The sequence below is a fragment of the Onychostoma macrolepis genome, chromosome 21, assembly GCF_012432095.1.
Source record: "Onychostoma macrolepis isolate SWU-2019 chromosome 21, ASM1243209v1, whole genome shotgun sequence".
Taxonomy (NCBI): domain Eukaryota; kingdom Metazoa; phylum Chordata; class Actinopteri; order Cypriniformes; family Cyprinidae; genus Onychostoma; species Onychostoma macrolepis.
The window spans coordinates 22,223,222-22,247,245 of record NC_081175.1 but is presented as its reverse complement, the minus strand read 5'-3'; the positions used below and the strand labels follow the sequence as shown (position 1 = coordinate 22,247,245).

The 24,024-nt window shown below is 37.2% G+C and overlaps 1 protein-coding gene and 1 long non-coding RNA gene across 7 annotated transcripts; one reads left to right on the top strand and one right to left on the bottom strand.

Moving 5' to 3' along the window:
• The first annotated feature begins 6,863 nt into the window (after positions 1 to 6,863).
• On the top strand, positions 6,864 to 23,567 carry LOC131528612 (bile salt-activated lipase-like). Its single transcript, XM_058757898.1, has 11 exons — positions 6,864 to 7,828; positions 8,753 to 8,900; positions 8,999 to 9,118; positions 9,395 to 9,592; positions 10,531 to 10,661; positions 10,803 to 10,910; positions 19,145 to 19,259; positions 19,574 to 19,760; positions 21,936 to 22,139; positions 22,225 to 22,422; positions 23,301 to 23,567. The coding sequence occupies exons 1-11, from the start codon at positions 7,739 to 7,741 to the stop codon at positions 23,482 to 23,484; spliced, it is 1,683 nt and encodes a 560-aa protein (XP_058613881.1). The 5' UTR covers positions 6,864 to 7,738; the 3' UTR covers positions 23,485 to 23,567.
• Positions 11,271 to 18,388, bottom strand: LOC131528622 (uncharacterized). 6 transcript variants are annotated; one of them, XR_009267891.1, is made up of 6 exons: positions 18,143 to 18,388; positions 17,984 to 18,045; positions 17,797 to 17,867; positions 12,408 to 12,522; positions 12,149 to 12,231; positions 11,271 to 12,039 (listed from the first exon to the last, which is right to left on the bottom strand). It is a non-coding gene; the product is annotated as an uncharacterized LOC131528622 (long non-coding RNA). The 6 variants fall into 6 exon arrangements; XR_009267892.1 differs by having other exon boundaries at positions 17,984 to 18,042; XR_009267887.1 differs by having other exon boundaries at positions 17,797 to 18,045.
• Positions 23,568 to 24,024: the final 457 nt, after the last annotated feature.

The window sequence follows — 24,024 nt, the reverse complement described above, 5'->3', positions numbered from 1 at the left end:
TCTCTTTCTTATTGTTGAATCATGAACACTGACCTTAATTGAGGCAAGTGAGGCCTGCAGTTCTTTAGATGTTGTTCTGGGTTCTTTTATGACCTCCTGGATGAGTCGTCACTACGCTCTTGGAGTAATTTTGGTAGGCCGGCCACTCCTGGGAAGGTTCACCACTGTTCCAAGTTTTCTCCATTTGTGGATAATGGCTCTGACCTTGATTTGCTGGAGTCCCAAAGCCTTAGAAATGGCTTTTTAACCCTTTAACAGACTGATACATGTCAACTACTTTGTTTCCCATCTGTTTTTGAATTTCTTTAATCATGATGTGTTGCTCTTTAAGCATGCTTCACTTTGTCAGACAGGTTCTATATATATATATATATGTATATATGCCATTTTTTATTATATATATATATATATATATTTATACTACGGGGCCTTTGAATGCTTGAATCTGATTGGCTGCCGAACGTTCTAAGGTGTGCAATTATTTTCAGGGAAACGCACGGCGAACGTAGTTCCAGGCATCTCTTGACCGCATTACATGACCATATCATTTCGCCAAATGATTTCTGTTATTTCAAAGGTCTTACAACAGCAAAATAACCAAGACCCACAACGACACTGGCCAAATAAATAAATATAGTAAACAATATGATAAAAATGACAGATCATGTCCATGTTTTTGCCACAAAATTACGCTTTATTATGTACGGAAAGCACATACTCAATCTCTCCCGCTCTGTCTCCCTCACAGACTGCATACATAAGTTACAGTTTGCACACACATTAACATATGTGCTAATGTTGTTAGCACTACTCTGACGATTTTATCAGTAAACGACTTAAAAACTACATGACTTCTTACACGCGAGGTAACAACAACAACAACAACAACAACAACAACAACAGCGCTGTTCGTGAACAAAAGGAACTAAGTTTCACTATAACTAGAGACATTGCTGCCTAAACACTATAGAGAGACACACAGAGGTAATTATCTCTCTCTCTCAACGTAGTTATTAACTGTATTAACTGCATTAATCTGTTATCAACGGCTCAAGCCTCCGTTACTAAGTTTAAAATGACGTTTTGGAATTAGCAACGGAGGCGTTGGATGAAATGCGGAAGAAATAATCATACTCACAATAGCGATTTAAGTAGAAATACTGGACGAATGCCTTGAAATATATCATCTGTCTTTTGTATTTTGGCCCAGTTCACTCTCACGTAACGTAAAAATAGCCTGCTGAAGTTGAAATATATGTACATCCTCATGACTAGATAGACACAGGTGAGTTTCTCTTTACTACTCGTTAGGTTTCTCTAACGAGTAGTAAATTAAATTAGGAAAAAATTAGGAAAGTTGACGGGTCCTTAAAAATCTTAAAGGTCCCATGACATGCTGCTTTTTGGATGCTTTTATATAGGCCTAAGTGGTCCCTAATACTGTATCTGAAGTCTGTTTCCCGAAATTCAGCCTTGGTGCAGAATTTCAGCCACTATGAGCCAGTCCCACAATGAGCTTTCCTTAGGACGTGCCATTTCTGTGTCTGTAGCTTTAAGGACGAGAGAGGCGGGACAAGGTGGAGGGTGGGGGTGTGGCCTTAACCAGCTTGCGCTACCATGCGCTAATGTTGACAGTGGATGTATCGCAATGGCTCGTAGACACATACTCCTTCAAGCTTTTCAGTTTGACCCAGATGGAGAAGCACCGGATGAAGAAGTTGCAACTCAGCGGCTACAGCAGGACGTCTCCGAATGGTTAGTTTAAAATATTGTGTCTGGATACGGTACTTTAGTTGGTTTATGTATGCTGTTACAGTTATTATCATGTAGCTAATGCTAGCCATAGGCTCGGATGAAGGAACTAAAAAAATACTTCGGTGTTCATTTGTACATCCAAACACTGAGCAACTGTCATGCTTCACTCATTTGCAAGCCATGATGTCTCTTGAGGAAAAAAAAAATATTGCGCTCGCCTGGCACGGTAGTAGCTCATTTTCTCATGGCGGGCAAAGCAGAGAAAGGGGAGGTAACCTTTCCCAGTATGACGACATAAAGGGAAGATTCCAGATTGGGCCATCTGAGCTTTCATTTTCTCAAAGGTGAAGCAGGATACCCAGGGCTCGGTTTACACCTATCGCCATTTCTAGCCACTGGGGGACCATAGGCAGGCTACGGGAACTCATATTAATGTTAAAAAACCTCATAAAGTGAAATTTTCATGCCATGGGACCTTAAATGTTACAAGAAAGTCTTAATTATGATTTCAGGAGGTCTTAAATGTGGGAACTGAAAGACAAGAATTGCGATTAAACTTAAAAAAGGCTATTCATTGAATAAATATATGAGGAGTCTGTGTCTTGGGCTTTGTGTACTGCCATTCCCAAAGCGCCACCTGCTGGAAGAGAATGATTTTCCATTTTATATCAGCCTGTACGTCTGCTGTTGTCAAAGGCCAATGTGAAAATCAACCCATGTTTTTAAGCAGCAAACACGCAGAGTTGTAAATGTGAACTGGTAGATCAACAAGAAGATAATGTCTTATAAAATGTAAATTAAGGCAGTAAAATATATTTATATGTTGTTTAATTAAAGGTCCCATGGCATGAAAATTTCACTTTATGAGGTTTTTTAACATTAATATGAGTTCCCCTAGCCTGCTTATGGTCCTCCAGTGGCTAGAAATGGTGATAGGTGTAAACCGAGCCCTGGGTATCCTGCTTCGCCTTTGAGAAAATGAAAGCTCAGATGGCCCAATCTGGTATCTTCCCTTTATGTCGTCATACGGGGAAAGGTTACCTCCCCTTTCTCTGCTTTGCCCGCCCATGAGAAAATTAGCTACTACCTTGCAAGGCTAGCGCAATATTTTTTTTTCCTCGAGAGACATCATGGCTTGCAAACGAGCGAAGCATGATAGTTGCAGTGTTTGGATGTACAAATGAACACCGAAGTATTTTTTAGTTCCTTCATCTGAGCCTATGGCTAGCATTAGCTACATGATAATAACTGTAACAGCATACATAAACAAACCAACTGAAGTACTGTATCCAGACACAATATTTTAAACTAACCATTCGGAGACGTCCTGCTGTAGCCGCTGAGTTGCAACTTCTTCATCCGGTGCTTCTCCATCCAGATCAGACTCTGGGTCAAACTGAAAAGCTTGAATGACTGCGAGTCTATGAGCCATTGCGATACATCCACTGTCAACATTAGCGCATGGTAGCGCAAGCTGGTTAAGGCCACACCCCCACCCTCCACCTTGCCCCGCCTCTCTCGTCCTTAAAGCTACAGACACAGGAATGGCACGTCCTCAGGAAAGCTCATTGTGGGACTGGCTCATAGTGGCTGAAATTCTGCACCAAGGCTGAATTTCGGGAAACAGACTTCAGATACAGTATTAGGGACCACTTAGGCCTATATAAAAGCATCCAAAAAGCAGCATGTCATGGGACCTTTAATATGATACTTGATTGTTTTTGTGAAAACCTGCATCTGAACTGTAAATCATGCTTTTTACAGTTATTTAATTTTTAATTTTTTTTTTTTTTTTTTGTGCAGGTCTTAAAAAAAGGTCTTTAAAAGTCTTTAATTTAAGCTTAAATATCCTGCAGATACCCTGGCCTGGCAAAAACCATCAATTGTTTTTTATATATAATTGTTCGGACCTCGGCTGGTGGGGAGGGTTCATTACTGGACCTCGGCTGGTGGGGAGGGTTCATTACTGGACCTTGAGCCGTTTTAGTTGAAGACCCCTGCTTTAAAGTATACTCCTTTGTCAGAGACAGACGCGATCAGAATCAGCACATGGTCACTGTCTAGTGGGCTTTGTTTTCAAGTGCACAACTAATGGCATTCGCTACTGCCGGCGCCCCCGGGGGTGAATTGCCTGTATTCGTCGTAAGGCCTCATGCACCGCACCGAGATGTCCGTACCGTGACGGTTCGGTATGAATACATGTACTGTGCCACCCCTAATATATACAGTGGGGCAAAAAAGTATTTAGTCAGCCACCAATTGTGCAAGTTCTCCCACTTAAAAAGATGAGAGAGGCCTGTAATTTTCATCATGGGTATACCTCAACTATGAGAGACAAAAAAATCCAGAAAATCACATTGTAGGATTTTTAAAGAATTAATTGGTAAATTCCTCGGTAAAATAAGTATTTGGTCACCTACAAACAAGCAAGATTTCTGGCTCTCACAGACCTGTAACTTCTTCTTTAAGAGGCTTCTCTGTCCTCCACTCGTTACCTGTATTAATGGCATCTGTTTGAACTCGTTATCAGTATAAAAGACACCTGTCCACAACCTCAAACAGTCCAACTCCAAACTCCACCATGGCCAAGACCAAAGAGCTGTCAATGGACACCAGAAACAAAATTGTAGAACTGCACCAGGCTGGGAAGACAGAATCTGCAATAGGTAAGCAGCTTGGTGTGAAGAAATCAACTGTGGGAGCAATTATTAGAAAATGGAAGACATACAAGACCACTGATAATCTCCCTCGATCTGGGGCTCCACGCAAGATCTCACCCCGTGGAGTCAAAATGATCACAAGAACTGTGAGCAAAAATCCCAGAACCACACGGGGGAACCTAGTGAATGACCTGCAGAGAGCTGGGACCAAAGTAACAAAGGCTACCATCAGTAACACACTGCGCCGCCAGGGACTCAAATCCTGCAGTGCCAGACTTGTCCCCCTGCTTAAGCCAGTACATGTCCGGCCCGTCTGAAGTTTGCTAGAGAGCATTTGGATGATCCAGAAGAGGATTGGGAGAATGTCATATGGTCAGATGAAACCAAAATAGAACTTTTTGGTAAAAACTCAACTTGTCGTGTTTGGAGGAGAAAGAATGCTGAGTTGCATCCAAAGAACACCATACCTACAGGTGCTGGTCATATAATTAGAATATCATCAAAAAGTTGATTTATTTCACTAATTCCATTCAAAAAGTGAAACTTGTATATTATATTCATTCATTACACACAGACTGATATATTTCAAATGTTTATTTCTTTTAATTTTGATGATTAGAGCTTACAGCTCATGAAAGTCAAAAATCAGTATCTCAAAATATTAGAATATTTACATTTGAGTTTGAATAAATGACCATCCATACAGTATAAATTGTGGGTATCTCTTGTTCTTTGAAACCACAATAATGGGGAAGACTGCTGACTTGGCAATGATCCAGAAGACGAACATTGACACCCTCCACAAAGAGGGTAAGTCACAGAAGGTCATTACTGAAAGGTGTGGCTGTTTACAGAGTGCTGTATCAAAGCATATTAAATGCAAAGTTGACTGGAAGGAAGCATTTGGGAAGCAACAGGGATGACCGCAAGCTTGAGAATACTGTCAAGCAAAGCTGATTCAAACACTTGTGAGAGCTTCACAAGGAGTGAACTGAAGCTGGAGTCAGTGCATCAAGAGTCACCACGCTCAGACGTCTTCAGGAAAAGGGCTACCAAGCCACTTCTGAACCAGAGACAACGTCAGAAGCATCTTACCTGGGCTATGGAGAAAAAGAACTGGACTGTTGCTTAGTGGTCCAAAGTCCTCTTTTCAGATGAAAGTAAATTTTGCATTTCATTTGGAAATCAAGGTCCCAGAGTCTGAAGGAAGAGTGGAGAGGCACAGAATCTCAAACTCGCCTGACCTGAACCCCATAGAGAATATATGGGGTATTGTCAAGAGGAAGATGAGAGACACCAACAATGCAGAAGAGCTGAAAGCCACTATCAGACCAACCTGGGCTCTCATAACACCTGAGCAGTGCCACAGACTGATCGACTCCATGCCACGCTGCATTGCTGCAGTAATTCAGGCAAAAGGAGCCCCAACTAAGTATTGAGTGCTGTACATGCTCATACTTTTCATTTTCATACTTTTCAGTTGGCCAAGATTTCTAAAAATCCTTTCTTTGTATTGGTCTTAAGTAATATTCTAATATTTTGAGATACTGATTTTTGACTTTCATGAGCTCTAAGCTCTGATCATCAAAATGAAAAGAAATAAACATTTTAAATATATCAGTCTGTGTGTAATGAATGAATATAATATACAAGTTTCACTTTTTGAATGGAATTGGTGAAATAAATCAACTTTTTGATGATATTCTAATTATATGACCAGCACCTGTACTGTGAAGCATGGGGGTGGAAACATCATGCTTTGGGGCTGTTTTTCTGCAAAGGGACCAGGACGACTGATCCGTGTAAACGAAAGAATGAATGGGGCAATGTATCGTGAGATTTTGAGTGAAAACCTCCTTCCATCAGCAAGGGCATTGAAGATGAAACGTGGCTGGGTCTTTCAGCATGACAATGATCCCAAACACACCGCCCGGGCAACGAAGGAGTGGCTTCGTAAGAAGCATTTCAAGGTCCTGGAGTGGCCCAGCCAGTCTCCAGATCTCAACCCCATCGAAAATCTTTGGAGGGAGTTGAAAGTCCGTGTTGCCCAGCGACAGCCCCAAAACATTACTGCTCTAGAGGAGATCTGCATGGAGGAATGGGCCAAAATACCAGCAACAGTGTGTGAAAACCTTGTGAAGACTTACAGAAAACATTTGACCTCTGTCATTGCCAACAAAGGGTATATGACAAAGTATTGAGATGAAATTTTGTTATTGACCAAATACTTATTTTCCACCATAATTTGCAAATAAATTCTTTAAAAATCCTACAATGTGATTTTCTGGATTTTTTTTTCTTTAATTTTGTCTCTCATAGTCGAGGTATACCTATGATGAAAATTACAGGCCTCTCTCATCTTTTTAAGTGGGAGAACTTGCACAATTGGTGGCTGACTAAATACTTTTTTGCTCCACTGTACATACATACATACATACATACATGCATACATACATGCATATTCACCCCCAATCCAGAAGGGGGCGGGTCAGCACGGTCAGGAAAAAAAGAAGAAAAGACACGTTAACTGCAAAATAATTAAGAATCAAGGTGAAGAATTAGGTGAGGAACCATTTAGTCTCCAGTGCCACCATTTTCCAAAACTGCAACCTACCCGGAGTCTCCAGAAGTGCAATGTGTCAGGTTTCAGAGACTTTGCTTGGCTAAACAAAATCTTACTTAATAAGAATAACATGATGAAGTGCTGTGAAATACATGAAGACTGATTTTTTTTTTTTTTTTGAGCGTGTTGAGAGTGACTCTTGAAGGACCAGCATCACATGCTCTTGTACCACAGAATTTATCTTCCAGAATCTGGCAGTAAGTTTTGGGAGTTCATTTTTAGTCCATCTCCAATCCTGAAAAGTCTGTCTTTCAGAGATTACATTTTTTTCTTTTTCATTTAAGTATTTTATTCATTTATTTGTAGTCAAGACTTTAAGACTTTTTTGTAGAGAAAGTAGAGACTTTCAAAAATGAATCCAACAAATAGTCATTTTGCCAGATGGTGAATTGACTTAATTTCTTCAAAACTGCTTTGGTTAACCAAAGTCTTTGTGGAATTATCCAGCAAGATGGCACAAATGTTTTTACCTTTCATAAATATTTCTTTGTAATGGAAAAATTTGTGTTTTTGTGATTACAAAAAAACTTAAAATGAACTCCACACAAATTTTCCATGAGAGTTTTAACACATCTGCACATATGTTTTCCAGTTAATACATTAATACAGGGACTGTGTACTTTAGAAAGATATGACTTTGGCGCACCTTGAAAAAGAGATATGATTTGGCCGGTTTATAAAAGCACCAGAACTCCCTTCAATGCCACACTTGCAGCGACTGATGATGATGGCGATGCTGGGAGTTTTCATCTCTGTTGCCCTCATCCTGGGGACAGCAAATGCAGCTTCTGTAAGTCATGATATGTATTCATTCAAACTGATTTTATAACCACTTGGATGTGTATTTGCGGGGGGATGCATTTGATAGTTTCATAGTCAATTATGCAAGACTTTGGGATGGAAAGGCTTCATATCTGTGCTTTTTAAAAATCTGACTTTTTATCCTATGCAGTACAATAATATACATATTATGAATCAGTGTAAAATATCCGTCACTGAAAAGTAATGTACCCAAAGTCTAAAGCGTATTCTTGCCTATTTTTCAAAGTATTGCATATTTTTATCTAAAAATAATACAGAAATAAAGCTGGCAATTTGACTGGGAAATTGTAATTCTTTATGCCTTTAGATTCTGTTTTTTTGTTTGTGAGATATATTTTTATAATTAATGTAACTTTGTTATATTATGCTTAACAGTAAAGTAAATGCTTAACATATAATTATGCTTAACAGTTCATTATGTTTATGTATTAGAGAAGTTATTAAGAAGTATTATACTTTTAATACAGGGCTCCTAAGATATGATAATGGGGTGAAAATATGAAATAGAAATATTTTGCAGCATTCTGAGAAACACTGCCTCCGCTCGCAAAATGTTAGCATTCACTAACAATTTTGCACAACTTTGCATTAATTCACAAAACTTTTGAGTTCCTTGTGACCAAATATAAAAGTTTCCAATGGACAGTAAAAATTTTGTGAATGAGCACAACAGTTTTGTGAGAGAATGTAAAAGCATTGAAATATCATTTTTCCTCCAATGTCATTTTTTTTCCCCCTTCATATTTATTTTAACTTGGTCTTATTTTACACTACATCATTTTTAGTTAAGTAGCAAAAAGCAGTAGAGAGGGCAATTTTGCAGAACATGGCTAGAATGCTAAATATGCTGTAATGCAATTTCTACCAAAAATGAACTGTGAACGTATTGCAGTTGGGAGCTGTGTACACCGAGGGAGGGATGGTACAGGGAAAGAGTTACAGTGTTGGACTCCTCCGCTATATGGACGTGTTCAAGGGAATCCCCTTCGCCGCTCCACCTGGCAGATTAGCGAAGCCCGTTCCTCACCCAGGCTGGGGCGGTGAGTACACCTGTCTGTTTAAATGTTTTCAGGCACAGCTGGGGTCTAAAATAAGGGAGTGTATTGACGGTGCACTGCTGCTGACTTTACCTGCACAGGTGTTCTGAAAGCCACCGACTACAGAAAGAGGTGCATGCAGCTCAATCTTCTGGCTACTGATGTTGTGGGCAGTGAAGACTGTCTCTACCTGAACATCTGGGTCCCTCAGGGCAACACTGGTAATGCAAACTTGTTCTAAATCACAAGACAACACGAAATGTAAGTTAAAGGGATAGTACACTCAAATTACAATCCTGTCATTATTTACTCACTCTTATGCCATTCCAAACTTCTGACGAACAAAAAAATAACATTTTTTGTTCATACAGTTGAAGTCAATTGGCTCCAATGTTGTTTGATGGGAGAATTTTGGAGTTTGATGGGTGAACTAGCCCTAATTTAGTTACAAATTTATTGAATTTACCCTGTGTGGCTTGACACCTTCTCCTTTGCAGTGTCTACCAATCTGCCTGTTATGGTGTTCATCTATGGTGGTGCCTTCCTGCTTGGTGCTGGTCAGGGTGCAAACTTCTTGGACAACTACCTGTACGACGGACAGGAGATCGCAGACAGAGGAAATGTTATTGTGGTGACATTCAACTATCGTGTCGGATCCCTGGGATTCCTCAGCACTGGAAATGCTGACGCACCTGGTAAGAAACGGTGTAAAACATTTAATTTCAATAAAAATTAGAATGCATCACAGGAGGGAAAAAATATGCAGCCCCTAAGCAGACATAACACTGGGGAAAAGTTTTAATTCACTATTACTCTTAAAAACCTTTACATTTCCTGGAGAAACTTTGCGTTGGCTCAAAAAGAACTCAAAGTTTCTCAGGGGAATGCAAATGCAAAAAAACAAAGTAATTTTTCCTCCCAACATGCAAAATAATAATTAAAAAAACTGTGTAAAACAAAGCAAATATGGTGATGGTAAAAATAAAAAACAATTAGATGGGAGGAAATATTATATTTAAATGATTGATAATATAGCTTAAATTTCTGAGGGGAACACAATAAGTTTGCAAAAACTTTGAAATATAGTTTTTCTCCAATCTATTTTTGCATTTTACAGAAAATCGTCACAAAAGCACTGAAAGTTTTTCTCCTGCTTCATATTAATTCCATCACAAGCTAACCTTCCCATTCAATTATAAAAATGTTCTCTGAATGTCCAAAACATCCAGTTTTTATTTTAAATGTTTAAAAAAAATCTTGATCGTGAATGTTAATGAAGCATTCCATTTCATCATTTTGCAAACTTCATGAGAACATTACTTTTTAAAGTTTTCTGAAGATTCTGAAATGAGTTTAAAAACCATTCAACATTTAAGAATCCATAATTTATGATTTGTGCTAAAATTTTGTGAACATGATTAAAGATCAAATAACTTTGAAATGAAAGAACTTTTTTTTATTCACAACTTTGAGAGAACCTTGCCAGAATGTTAGCTAAAATTCTGAGAATGTTCCCTGTTAGCTGGATAGAAGCTCCATTCAAAGTTTTGGACCCCGCTGTATTCATGTATGTATATATGGATTGATAGATTGTATTATTTAAATGATGACCCGAGCATGTCCTGTTCGACAGGAAACTATGGCCTGTGGGATCAGCACGCCGCTATCTCCTGGGTACACAGAAACATCAGGAATTTTGGTGGCAATCCAGACAACATCACCATCTTTGGAGAGTCAGCAGGAGGAGCCAGCGTCAACTTCCAGGTGCTGCATAATTTTTTATTTTATTTTTTTTACTTGCATGCTTATGTATTACATTTTAAGTCTTTGTGTGTTTTTATGGCTGCAGAGTGAGCACGTACTCGGTAATATAGTTTCTAATTTCTGTGTGTGTGTGCTGCACAGGTTCTTTCCCCTAAAAACAAGGGCCTGATCCGCAGAGCTATCTCACAGAGTGGTGTTGCTCTCTGTCCCTGGGCTGTCAACAGAAATCCACGACAGTATGCTGTGGAGGTGAGCATCACCTTCATGAATGTCCCACATTGTCAAGTACAAAAACAGACACTGCGTACAGTACACTCTTAGAAGAAAAGGTTCTATCAGGCGCTACATATTTGGAACCCCTAAAAGATTCCATATAGAACCCTTTTAAGGGTTCAATCAAAAGAACCCTTTAGGGTTCTTTGTAGCTGGGAAGAAAGGTTCTATATAGAACCCTTTAGGGGTTCCCATTATAGAATCATTTTTTGGATTTAATTTTTGTTTTATTTTAATTAAATTTTAAAACTTAAACAGCTCATATAGTTACTTTATCACTAGAAAAACTGAAATAACTATAAGCATAACACATCAAGGAGTTGTGTGATCATTTAAGACACTTTTATTAGCATTTACAATGACGAGCAATATATAACACAGCAATTCATAGTGCAACAGTTACAGGGATTAACATAAATCCATGTTTCTTTATTTATTTGTACTTTTTAAAAAATTATTTTTACCTGTCTAAAATAGCACTCTCCATTTTAGAATTTTATTTTCAACCCCCTCCACCTTACTTACCCATCCAACATGTCAGTCACAAATATATGTTGATTGCTAGAAACCACAAATGAATGTTAACTTAACTAAAAAAATTAAATGCGTAAGTAAAATTAGAATGTGAAAATTGTCATCAAATAAGTATATTAATGACACTCTTATTTTGCATCTCACCACCAGGTCATTACCCTTTACCTTAAATAAATGTCAAATATTTACTCCACATTCCCCTATAAACCAAGTAGTCTGACTTTTTTTTATTTTATTTTTATGCTGCAACTTTCCCCAGTTCTGTAACCCATGAAAGATTATGGTGAACCATATGTTTCTACAAAGGGAACTACAGTATTGTTTTTTTTTTTTTTAATTTATAAGCATTAAATATTCATTTTACATTCAGATAAGCATTTAAACAATAAAAACAAAGGACCCATGACAATTTCAGCACTGGGAAGGGCTAAATAGTACTGATTGAAATGAACTGAGTGATGTCTTTTGGATGCTCCATACTGAACAAAAAGTAGACTGCATCTCTGTGTTATTGGTCAGTGACACATCCATTCTGATGTTAACTCTCTTTGCGATGAGTAGGCTTGACATCCTAAGATGGGGATACAAGTCAGAGAAACATTTATTAGACCTATGGAGAGTACAGTACAACAGGAAAAAGAAAGGAATCTCTCACAATTAAATCAAATCTTAAAACTTACTTGAATTAGAGAGAAGTGTGGTGTTTTCATCTGAATGTAGATGACCAAACAAGTAATGCTGCACTCCAGAGTCCAGACCTGCACTGACAGTGCAAAATATTTATTTATTTATTTATCAATCAATCAATCATAAGAACTTGCATGATAAAAGGTGGAAAATAGAAAAAAGATATCAGTAACTTAAGATTAGCTGATTGATGAGTTTCAGTCGGTACTGTTAGGAAAAATAATGTATATAAAAATAATGTAATTAATGTACCTTTTGTGTTATTGTTTTGCAGCAGGTTGGTCATGTTTCCTCTGACTTCCACTTTTCAGCTCTCTGATAAGGTGGTGCTATAACTTTAACAGTGCTCTCTGAGATAGATGAACATCTACAACCAAATACAGTGTGTTTTGAATAATATACAATCACTTCAGCAAAACAAACATTTATATTTCACTATACTATAACTGCAAACACCAAATACTCACAGTTATCCACAGAAAAAAAATGGAAACATCCCCATCAGCTTCTCTCTTTGTTCTTCTTGGTTTGAATTCATGTTTATAACGGCAGTCTGATGGCGATTTGTCTGAAACCTTGTTTCATCTTTTCCTATAGAGTCTGGGAATGTGTCGTCACAGCGGTAGTGATGGGAAGTTCGGATCATTTTACTGACTCGGACCTTTGAGTCTCGTTCAGCAAAATGAACAAATCTTTTTTCGAGTCATTTCGTTCATTTTAGCAAAATATAATTAAAATCTTACGTGCTACTTCCCTAACACATCTACTACTTATGCAAACGTTGATCACACTACAAACAATACAAACTATTAGAGGTCGACCGATTAATCGGTTTTGCCGATTAATCAGCACCGATAGTTGATTGCCGCAACTATCGGTTATCGGCAAAAATCCATGCCGATAGTTTTCCGGTTTGCAACCATTGCTGGAGTGGCTGAGAAGGGTCCGCTGGCATTATACAGTACGAGAGTGGCCTCTAGAGGCGGAAATCACTGACAGCACGTGTTGTTTATTTTGACACGTGACACTGCGCGCTGCACAGAGCGGGAAAGTCCAGACGCGCATTTAAATACAGCCGACAGGAGTCTAACTTTTTTGGAGTCTAATCTTCATAAAATACAATACCTTGTTGTATTTATGTCTTTTGAGTTAACCCTTTAGATTAGACTATAGTGTTACTTACTATACTTTTGTAACATATGACACTTTAGACATTAACACTGTGTACACACTCTTGAATTGTTATTTTTGTGCCAGAAAAAGCTTTAGCAAAGAGGACAACTATTCCAAAATGAATTAAAACAATTTAAATAAAAAAATACAAGAAAATTTAAATATACTAAAGCCACAGAGCCAGATCATAACCTTAATATTTTAAACTAACATTAATCATTCATATTCAAAATGTTATTTGCTTTCACTTTATGTCACTGTGTCCTTTTTGACCAATCTTCTTATACAAATATTAGACCAATATGTCAAGTCTGCCTAGGAAAAACAATTATACCAGCAAAGTCAAAATTGGAGTAAAAATGAACAAACTATAAGTGCTTTGTAATTTTAGGCTTGGATTTTTTTATTTTATAGTTATATTATATGTTTATTGATAGACAAAGACAGTGAAAGGACAAATCAATATTTTATTTATAACAGGGTTTTATTTATTTATAAAATAACACAGATCCTCAAGAAACAGTAACAAAAACATAGTGACAGAAATAAAAATGGTCTGTTCATTTCTAGGAAAATGCTTATTACACATATTTTGATAATTTTATGATAATTCTTAAATATGATCCAACATACAAAAAATACAGTTTTACTTTATAGTATTTTACTGATCTGGCAAGTGGTCACGTGACAAAAGAAGGAACGACTCAAACCCGAAGACTCGAAACAGGTGAACTAATTCCAGTACAGAACCTATAGGATGTTGCGCATGCGCGACTGAAAGAATCACTCCATGAGACGACTCGTTCTTCCCGAGTCACATTAAAGATTCGTTCAAAATGAACGAATCGTTCAAGAACGACCCATCACTACACAGCGGCAATGCATTCTGGGAATTTAGGTCACGGGAGCTACAGCGGAGAATGAGTGGTAGTGAATGTAGATGTTTTATATTATTTAATGTTTATATTATTCTACTTGAGATCGCGTTGCAGTGGTTAAGGCTTACTGTATCATCAATTGTCATATCCCTTTGCACGGCCGGTGTGAAAAACGTGCTTTCTCCGCGTTACAATGCCGAAAAAGCAGAGGTTTTACCTGCAGACATTGATGATGAGGCTATGGCAATTGATCATTCCAACGCAATCTAAGTTGAATCATAAACATTAAATATTTCTACATCAGTGGGGATTTCTTTAAGACTGCAAGAGAAACTCGGCTTCCCCTATAATGTCAAAAAATTAATGGTCAAATATGTACTATTGTGTTAACATTTTATTGACTAAAAATGCGTTAGAACTCGTTCATCTCGAAGACGAGTTCGTTCAGAATCAGCTACATATAGCAGGTCGGCTGACTCGATTTCCTTCTCATACATTCCCGTAGCTTCAGTGTATTTCTCCGTTGAAGCCGAGCGTCCATTGACTTCAATGGCGCTGCTTTGAACAGTTTTTTTCAGCACATCGTAACTAGACGGTCATTGGATAAATGCTGCGATTATGTCCCGCCCCCGGATGCTCAGCGTCTCTGGGGTGAATGGAGGAGTGGGCTGGCCTGGACTCCGGGCTTCTGCGTGATGATTGGAGGGTCTGTCGAAAGACTGCATCTCCTTTTGATTGACAGCGATTTTGTACTATAAAAAGTTGCTGACGCTGAAGCTATTCGAGCTCAGTCCCATAGCGGCTTTGCACTTGGTTCTTATCAATCATTATATATTTTTTTTAATTCATTTATAATGTTATGTTTTAATATACATGCTGCTAACTCGGAAATTTCAAGATATGCGAGCAAAAAATGCTCCTGACAGTTCGGCAATACGACACGAGCAAGAGTGCTGTGTTTGTTTCATTTGTTCGAATCCAAATCCGCGTTGATTTGGGAGAATCACTGATTCACTGAGCCATTCATAAAAACAGTCATTTGATTCGCTCCTGAAGGATTCAGCCATTTTGAAAGAATCATTTGAATGACTCAGTGATTCAATCACGAACTTCTGCCACCTGCTGGCTGTTTTTACGTTTCCCGTCTAAAAGTAGGCATATTACATTATTTTCCAACATATTTCTATATTCAGAATTTAGTATTTAAAACATTAATCTCATAACATTATTTATGCAATTATAAATACAGTCTAAATGAATAAATGCCGCATCTAAATGTCACTTCATGCAGCTTCTGTGCAGTGCTAAGATGAGTTTTGTTTAGATCATTTCATGGATAACAATAGCCAGTCATTCATTCACATTAATTAAGTATTCAGAGAATAATATTGTCTGTTTTCACTTACATCTATTTATTTATTAAATTTTTATTCATTTTGTAGAATTTAATTATAAATTAAGCTGGTATAGTATCGTAAGACATTTTTATGGTATTGTGACAACCCTATTATAGGCTTACACCACCTTCCTTGTTTCAGTTTAACCTAATTCCCACATTTCCTCCGTCGAGTTTAATATCTTTTTTTTTTTAGATTGTTTGTTCATTCATAGGCTAGGCTAGCGTCACTGGAAAAGACGCCTACGTATACGAATTTACGTATAAATAAATGGACAATTTTTATGATATAGGCCGAAAATGAGCTTCCCCTCTTTGAAAGACCAGCAGCCGCCACTGGTCTACATTCACTACGGAACTCAGATGAAAACTAAACTGAAACTCGGTATGGTAAACATCTAAAATAAAATGTGGCTTTATAATTCATCTCTGTAGATTTAATATATTATAGATACAGTGATTTGCATTAAACTGTAAGCCATAGGTCACTAACAGGCGGACTGCAGTCCGGGTCCGGACCCAGAAGCCGTCCCATCTGGACCCGGACCTACATATCTAGCTTCTATTTCAACTGGCGCAGCTTTTGTAGTCTTACGGTAGCGGACTCCTGTCTGAATCCGTGAAGGCTTTTGACATAATGAAATAAATACCAAATGCTAATTTCTAGTACATAAAATTTATATCTAGCAGATCAAGGTCAGCTCTAGAGCCGTTTGGGTGCGGTCGTGCGTGCAGTGATGAAAGCAGTGAGCTGCCTGCTGCGCACAGACAGATGAAACTTTCAGTGGGTGAAAAGCAATGGCATTTTCAAAAATTAGGAAAGTTGATGGGTCCTTAAAAATCTTAAATGTTACAAGAAAGTCTTAATTATGATTTCAGGAGGTGTTAAATGTGGGGACTGAAAGACAAGAATTGCGCTATTCTTTGAATAAATATGAGCGCTGCACGTTTCAAAAAATTAGCTTTGCTGCTTTGTGGAGTCTGTCTCTTGGGCTTTGTGTACCATTCCCAAAGCGCCACCTGCTGGAAGAGAATGATTTTCCATTTTCAATCAGCCCGTACAGTCTGCTGTTGTCAAAGGCCAATGTGAAAATCAATCCGTTTTTAAGCAAGCACGCAGAGTTGTAAATGTGAACTGGTGGATCAACAAGAAGATGGGTTATAAAATGTAAACAATTAAGGCAGTAAAATATATTTATGTTATTTAATTAATATAATACTTGATTGTTTTTGTGAAAACCTGCATCTGAACAGTAAATCTTACTTTTTACAGTCATTTAATTTTTTATTTATTTTTATTTTTTTGTGCAGGTCTTAAAAAAAAAGGTCTTTAAAAGTCTTGAATTTAAGTTTAAATATCCTGCAGATACCCTGGCCTGGCAAAAACCATCGATTGTTTTTTTAATATATAATTGTTCGGACCTCGGCTGGTGGGGAGGGTTCATTACTGGACCTCGAGCCGTTTTAGTTGAAGACCCCTGGTGTAAGCCCTCACACCACAAATAGAAAGAAATCATGTATGGAAATGTTATTTGCGGCAGCTCCTTAATACCCGGCCACTTTTTGTACAGATTAAGTTTCGTTTATTCATTCATTTGATCGCTTGCATCGTTGTTCGGCATCCTAGTAGGAATCTTCAACTTGGTTCGGTTAAGTCAATGTATTTATTTGCATAGCATCCACAATACACATCGTTTCAAAGCAGCCTAAATTCTGTTACCTCTATAAGGGCTTAACTCTTCACATTAAGCAGTTTTATGGGGCAATATGACGATATAACAATGATCCACTGTTTGAGATCTAGCTATATTCTCCCCTTACAAAATTAGCCATGGTTTTGCTACTCTAACCACAGTTTATCCATGGTATTTAAGATTGTGGTTATACGAATGGTAATACATACACCAAAAACACGGTCGCTACACATTTACTATAGTAAAACCATGGTCAATTGTCGTAAGTGTTTTAGCAGTTAGCCTCAGTACCACTGTAGTGAAGGAGACTGATTAGTAATGAATATTTGCAGCCTCTCGGACAAACAACAGAGCGATTATTTTTATTTAAAGAGATTTACATATTAGTCCGTTTTATTCTAAGCCTATTTAAGATGTTTTTTAAAAAATATTAATGTAAAACGGTTGGCTTTTTCTGTGGTGATTTGCATTTGTTTATGCTGTATGCTCCTGAGCCTGACCTAAATCATGGCGGAATCCGACGCAGCGTGATGTAGGTTCCCAAGCTCTATACATATAGGTCCAATACACTCTACAGGGAAAAACAGTATTACGTTAGGCTATAACATGAACTCTCGCCAGCATTATTGATCAATTCACAACAGTTTTATCAAGATACTTTAGGGATTCATGTTAAAAATGACATACCTCCCGGCGGAGAATTGCGCTGGCCTGGACAACGCGATAAACCACCTTTCTTCTTTTAGCTTCTTGAAGGAAAAGTGTAACGTTATGCTAACTAAAAATGACCAGGGTTTATATAAAAGTAATTAAAATGAGCTAAAATGAATTAATTTTCTCACTTACCAATGTAATCGTCGTTCTCCCGAGCGCTGAGCGCAGTCAGTCCACCGTGAACCGTTGAAGTTTAAACAGCGGCGCTCGCGCGCTTTTAGTGACTGAAATGCGGCGCTGTGCAGACGGGACAAAACTGATCAGCGCATATATAGACGTTCAAGTTGTTTGCCGTTTATGTCAAAGATCATTTTATGCGTCTGTTTGGAGGGACGAGTTACAAGAATAGCCTTTTAGAATCTAAATGAAACACTGATATGAGCTCGATATGAGTATGTTGCTCGTCAATAAAAGAGCTGCACGGCATCTTACATCACATGATAACTAAAGAACCTGCAATCATGTTAGTGTGCTGATTAAATAGAGGACTAGCGTGTACCTTTTAATAAATGGATAAAACTATCCAGATTGCTATACACTGCTACACATGTATTTATACCTGATCAGTTTGTTGGTATAAATTAGGTTGATTCAGTGCAGATGTAAATTTTAAGTTTATTTTCTTCAGAATAAAGGCGTGTCAAAGTAAAATTGAAAGAAAAACACATATAATGTAGTATAATCATTTTAAATAGCCTAATGTGTAAACATACATAAAGCATGGTTCAGCCCAAAGAACCCTTTTGTGCCGAAAAGGATTCTTTCTCTTTATATAGACCCTTGGCATAAAGGGTTCTTTGGAGTTGAGTAAAGAACCCTAGGGTTCTATATAAAACCCCAAAGAACCTTTTTTATTTTCTAAGAGTGTACTAGCATTTGATATAAAGTGGTCGCAAAATCCTATGGAAATTGTTTACTCTCATTTTTTTACTCTTTTGCATAATACTTTAGTGTACACTTGCTAGTGTTTACTTAGTGAAGTCATCTGTTCTGTTTCACATACAGACTGACATTTCAATGTTTTTTGTTAGTTAATAATTAATGTATAGATATCACAACTTGGTTTACGTCTAGAATTCATACAATTATTTCTTTAAAACTACATGGGTTAATTGTTTTTTTGTGCACATTTAGGTCGCAAAAAAGGTAGGATGTCCTACTGATAGCGGGATGGTGGCTTGTCTGAAGAGGACAGATCCAAAGGCTGTAACTCTTGCTGGGAATGTGAAACTCAGTACATCTGCTTCTCGTAAGAAAATTTAAGAGTGACTGCTTGTGCAGTTTTAGCCCTTTAGATGTTTTTAAAGCAATAGTTCAACCAAAATGAAAATTAATTTACTCACTGAAGAGGAGTAAACGATGATACAATTTTCATTTTTGGGTGAACTATCCTTTTAATATGGCTAAACGTCCACTCACGTTATTTTATTTCAGCTAACATTTATTTTATTTCAAGTAATGAAACTCATTTTATTGCTTTAGTTTTAGCTATAATAACTCTGGCTCGAAACCACAGTAAATGCAATGCAAAGTTGAAATATCAAATCTGACCATCTTTTCCAGAACCCATTGTACAAAATCTGGCTCTGTCCCCGGTCATTGATGGAGACTTCCTCCCCGCCGAGCCTGAAACCCTTTTCAGGAATGCTGCTGACATTGATTACATTATTGGAGTCAATGACATGGACGGCCATATCTTTGCCACCCTTGACATCCCATCTATCAACAACGCACTGGTGTCCACCTCTGTGTAAGTGTGCTACATTAAAGAGTCAACTGAACTTTTAAAGACCCCATAAAATCAGAAAGAGGCTTTTAGGGCTTTTGTTTATGTCTGCTAGCATTGAAGCATCTATATGCTAGTGTACTATTTACATGAAAAGTTTAAGAAGGCCTATACAGACAGTTTTTTTCTGGCCACAATACATTTACTCAGTATTTTTTTAAATATACCATATGCTTAAAGGGTTAGTTCACCCCAAAATGAAAATTCTGTCATTAATTACTCACCCTCATGTTGTTCCAAACCCGTAAGACCTTTGTTCATCTTCAGAACTCAAATTCAGTTAATTTTGATGGAATCTGAGATCTCTCGGACCCTCCCGTAGACAGCAACGCAACTGTAATATTCCCAGATCCAGAAACGTAGTAAGGACATCGGTAAAACAGTCCATGTGACATCAGTGGCTCAACTTTTTGTGCGCGAAGAAAACTAAAATTTTTCTCCCGGGAGTTACTGTCTTCTGCCATTTTGGAGAGTATCACAACACATATGCATGCTTTGCCCAAAGCATAAACAACATTGAGTACGTAGATTACGTTCTTGGGTACTCTCCAAAATTGCGGAAGACGCAAGTCGAGGGAGAAGAATTATTAAATAAATTGTTATTTTTGTTTTCTTTGCACACACAAAGTATTCTCGTAGCTTCGCAAAAAGTTGAGCCAATGTCCTTATACGTTTCTGGACCTGGGAAAATTATTGTCGCGTTGCGGTCTATGGAGGGTCAGAGAGCTCAGATTCCATGAAAAATACAAATACAAATAAAAATGAAAATAGATCCTTTTATTAATGTGTATTATACTTGGAATGTATCCCTGGCGACTTAAGAATGGAGACATGGTTGTAACATCACAAACAACGTGAGTTTCAGCAGAGCATACATGTTAAGGCTTTTACACAGCAGAAATAAACATGACAACAGAAATATAGATTATATAAGATAATAAACACACGATTACGATAGGATATTTGTATGTGATTTTCTTGAGTTGAATGTGTACATCTGAAATGCTAATTTGTGCAGCGATATAAAAGGCTATAAATAGCATATTTTAACAACAGTAAACGACCAAAATCCACATGTGATCGCAAAAGGAAGTTATTACAAACACTCGATGGTGGTTTGAAGTGAGTTCTGAGTAAAAGTGTACTATTAATCTCATAAATTGTCTTATGAAGCATGATGCTAATATTAGCTCTTTAATGCACCTGCAGAACAGGTCCAATTCTTCTTCATAATGCATTTTGTCATAATACTTCACGTAAGGTCGCAAGAAAATGTTTTGTTGTATTTATTTAGAAATACTTTTGATAATAGTTTGGTAAATGTATACTGGGATTGAAGCGATGTGGCTTGGTAAACGTTTTATTGCCAGTATAAAGGCTGGTAATGGCTGAATAAAAACAAAAGAATAATAAAAATTATAAAAGAATAATAAGGATTATGTCTCATACCTGGCGGAAGTGTGAAAAGTTCTGTTTCCTTAAACTAGTTTGTCATGCATTTCTTTATTTCAACACATTTACAGGTAAATCCTAGTATTTTAAATTTGTGATTAATCATGATTAATCACAGTCCATGACTGTGATTAACGCGATTACATTTTTTAATCGATTGACAGCACTACACAAATGCATTGCTTTTCTTCAGAAGGCCTTAATTTTTTGCCTATTTTTTTAAATATCTTTAACATATACTACCGATCAAAGTTTGCCATCAGTAAAATCTATTTTTGTTGTTGTTTTTAAAAGAAGTCTATTTTACTCAAGGCTGCATATATTTGATCAAATAAATTAATATTTTTTGTAATATTATTGTGGAAACAGTGCTACGTTTTTTTTTTCATTAATCTTTGAATAGGAATTTCAGAAGAACAGCATTTATTAAAAATATAAATCTTTTGTAGCATTATAATTAATGCATCCTCGCCGAATAAAAGTATAGAAAGTTCAAAAGAACAGCATTTGTTTTTAGAAAAGTTACTATAAATGTCTTTACTGTCACTTCTGATCAATGCTATGCATTCTTGCTGAATATAAGTATTGATTCATTTTTTAAACATCATACCGATCCCAAATGTTTTGAACGGCACTGACAGGGGCCTTTATGGTCATGATTTCAAAACTGCTGTTGATTTCTAACAGGGCGGATGTCAGGGCTCTCTCGATTGCTCTGTCTAAATCTAGAGGACAAGAGGCTGGTATCGCAACTTATGAGGAGTACACAGTCAACTGGGGTAGTAAACCTAGTAATGACGCCATTAAGAAAACAGCTGTGGAGATGGAGACGGACTACATCTTCCTGGTGCCATCCCAAGCGGCCCTGTACCTCCACTCTGACCATGCCAAGTAAGTTGATCTCATCTTATTTACTGACCTCTAAAATGAAACTGAACAGTATAAACCTTAAAAACAACCTTTCTTTCCTCATTAGATCTGGAAGAACCTACTCGTATCTGTTCACTGAGCCCTCTCGCATACCTCTCTACCCACTCTGGATGGGTGCCGATCACGCTGATGACCTTCAGTATGTGTTTGGGAAGCCTTTCACCACTCCTCTGGGCTACTTTCCTCGGCAGCGTGACGTCGCCAATTACATGATTTCCTACTGGACCAATTTTGCTCAAACTGGGTATTTAAAGATTAAAATACTTATAATATTATAATACTTCATCCTATTCGACTTAAATGTGTAGGAACAACTGTAATAATGAAAATATATATTAGAATACTATGGTACTACGCCTGTCTATTTTTCTGCAATTCCTTTTATTATTTTTTTTATATTTTGAGTTTGTTTCTGTTTTTATTTCAATTTCAGTTCATGTTTTTGTTATTTTGTTGTGTATTTTTGTCATCTTTATTAGTTATGTTAATATATATATACTATATAGTTTTTATTATTATTTCAGTTTTAGTTTTGGTTGTTTTAGTACATGAAAGTACATGATTTTAGTTAAAGCAATAGTTCAGCCAAAAATTTTAATTTACTCACCTAGGCCATTCAAGATGTAGATGAGTTTGTTTCTTCATCAGAACAGATTTGGAGAAACTTAGCATCACAGTACAAATGGCTGATAAAAAATATTACAGGTATCCAAAAGTAATCCATATGACTCCAATCCATCAATTAATGTCTTCTGAAGAGAAAAGCTGCGTGTTTGTAAAAAACTATTTCATCATTAAGACATTTTTAACTTCAAATCATTGCTTCAGGCTAAAATATGAGTCCTCTATCCATAATACTTGTCTGAATGAGGAGAGAAATAAGCAGCAAAAAAAAAAGATAGATTATTGACTGGTATGTTGGCCAGAAGTATCCATTGATGAGCAAGTGATGTGATGCTAAATTTCTCCAAATCTGTTCAGATAAAGAAACAAAGGGTGAACTATTCCTTTCACATTCATTTTATTTCAAGCAACACTTATTTTTTAGTTTTAGTTAACTATAATAACCCTATATGTCATTTCTAACTTCCCTCATTGTCTGTCTTTCTTTCTTCCTCACAGTGACCCTAACAAAGGAACGTCCAGTGTTCCTGTAACCTGGCCCGAGTTTGCCAGCAGTGGCCATAAGTACCTGAATATCAACAACAAGATGAACAGAGACAGTGTGAAGCAGATGTTGAGAACGCGTTTGGTTTACTACTGGACTACCGTCTTTGCCAGCTTCCCAAGTGTCCAGAAGAACTGAGCACTACCAAATCAACTAGAAATCATGTAGCCATTCTAGCAGTGAATATGATTCTAAGATTCATGCAATAAACAAAATATATGATGATCAAAACAAGCTGTCCTGTTTTCTGTATTAACTTGGCATTACCTCAAAAGAATGCAATGCTGTTTTGTGCTCCAAAAAGCTGAGAGAAAGTTTACTGAAAATAACATAACATAATTTCTATGATTCTTATAAGCTCAGAAAACTCCACTACATTTATACAGATTTAGTGATATTGTGGATAAATGTGGAGATTGTTCCGTGGCATGGTCACATAACCCTAAACAATAACTCCTCCTGGGTTATTGTTATCGGTCCCCTTAAAAAACCAAACACGGATATAGAATATATAATACATCTACAAGGACAGCAAGCCTGAGCTGATATTGAACATCTAAAGTAATTAACCCTAAAAAGTGATAAATGCTAATGTGTTGGTGGTGACAACTTACATGACAAGTACATACTGTATGTGTTGGTGGACACATGTTTAACCTTCATGACCCCTGGCATAGT

Coding starts and splice junctions, on each gene's coding strand:
- LOC131528612 (XM_058757898.1), top strand. CDS start 7,739: ATGCCACACTTGCAGCGACTGATGATGATGGCGATGCTGGGAGTTTTC. Junction 9,593..10,530: donor TGGAAATGCTGACGCACCTG/GTAAGAAACGGT, acceptor CCTGTTCGACAG/GAAACTATGGCCTGTGGGAT. Junction 22,140..22,224: donor CTCCACTCTGACCATGCCAA/GTAAGTTGATCT, acceptor TTTCCTCATTAG/ATCTGGAAGAACCTACTCGT.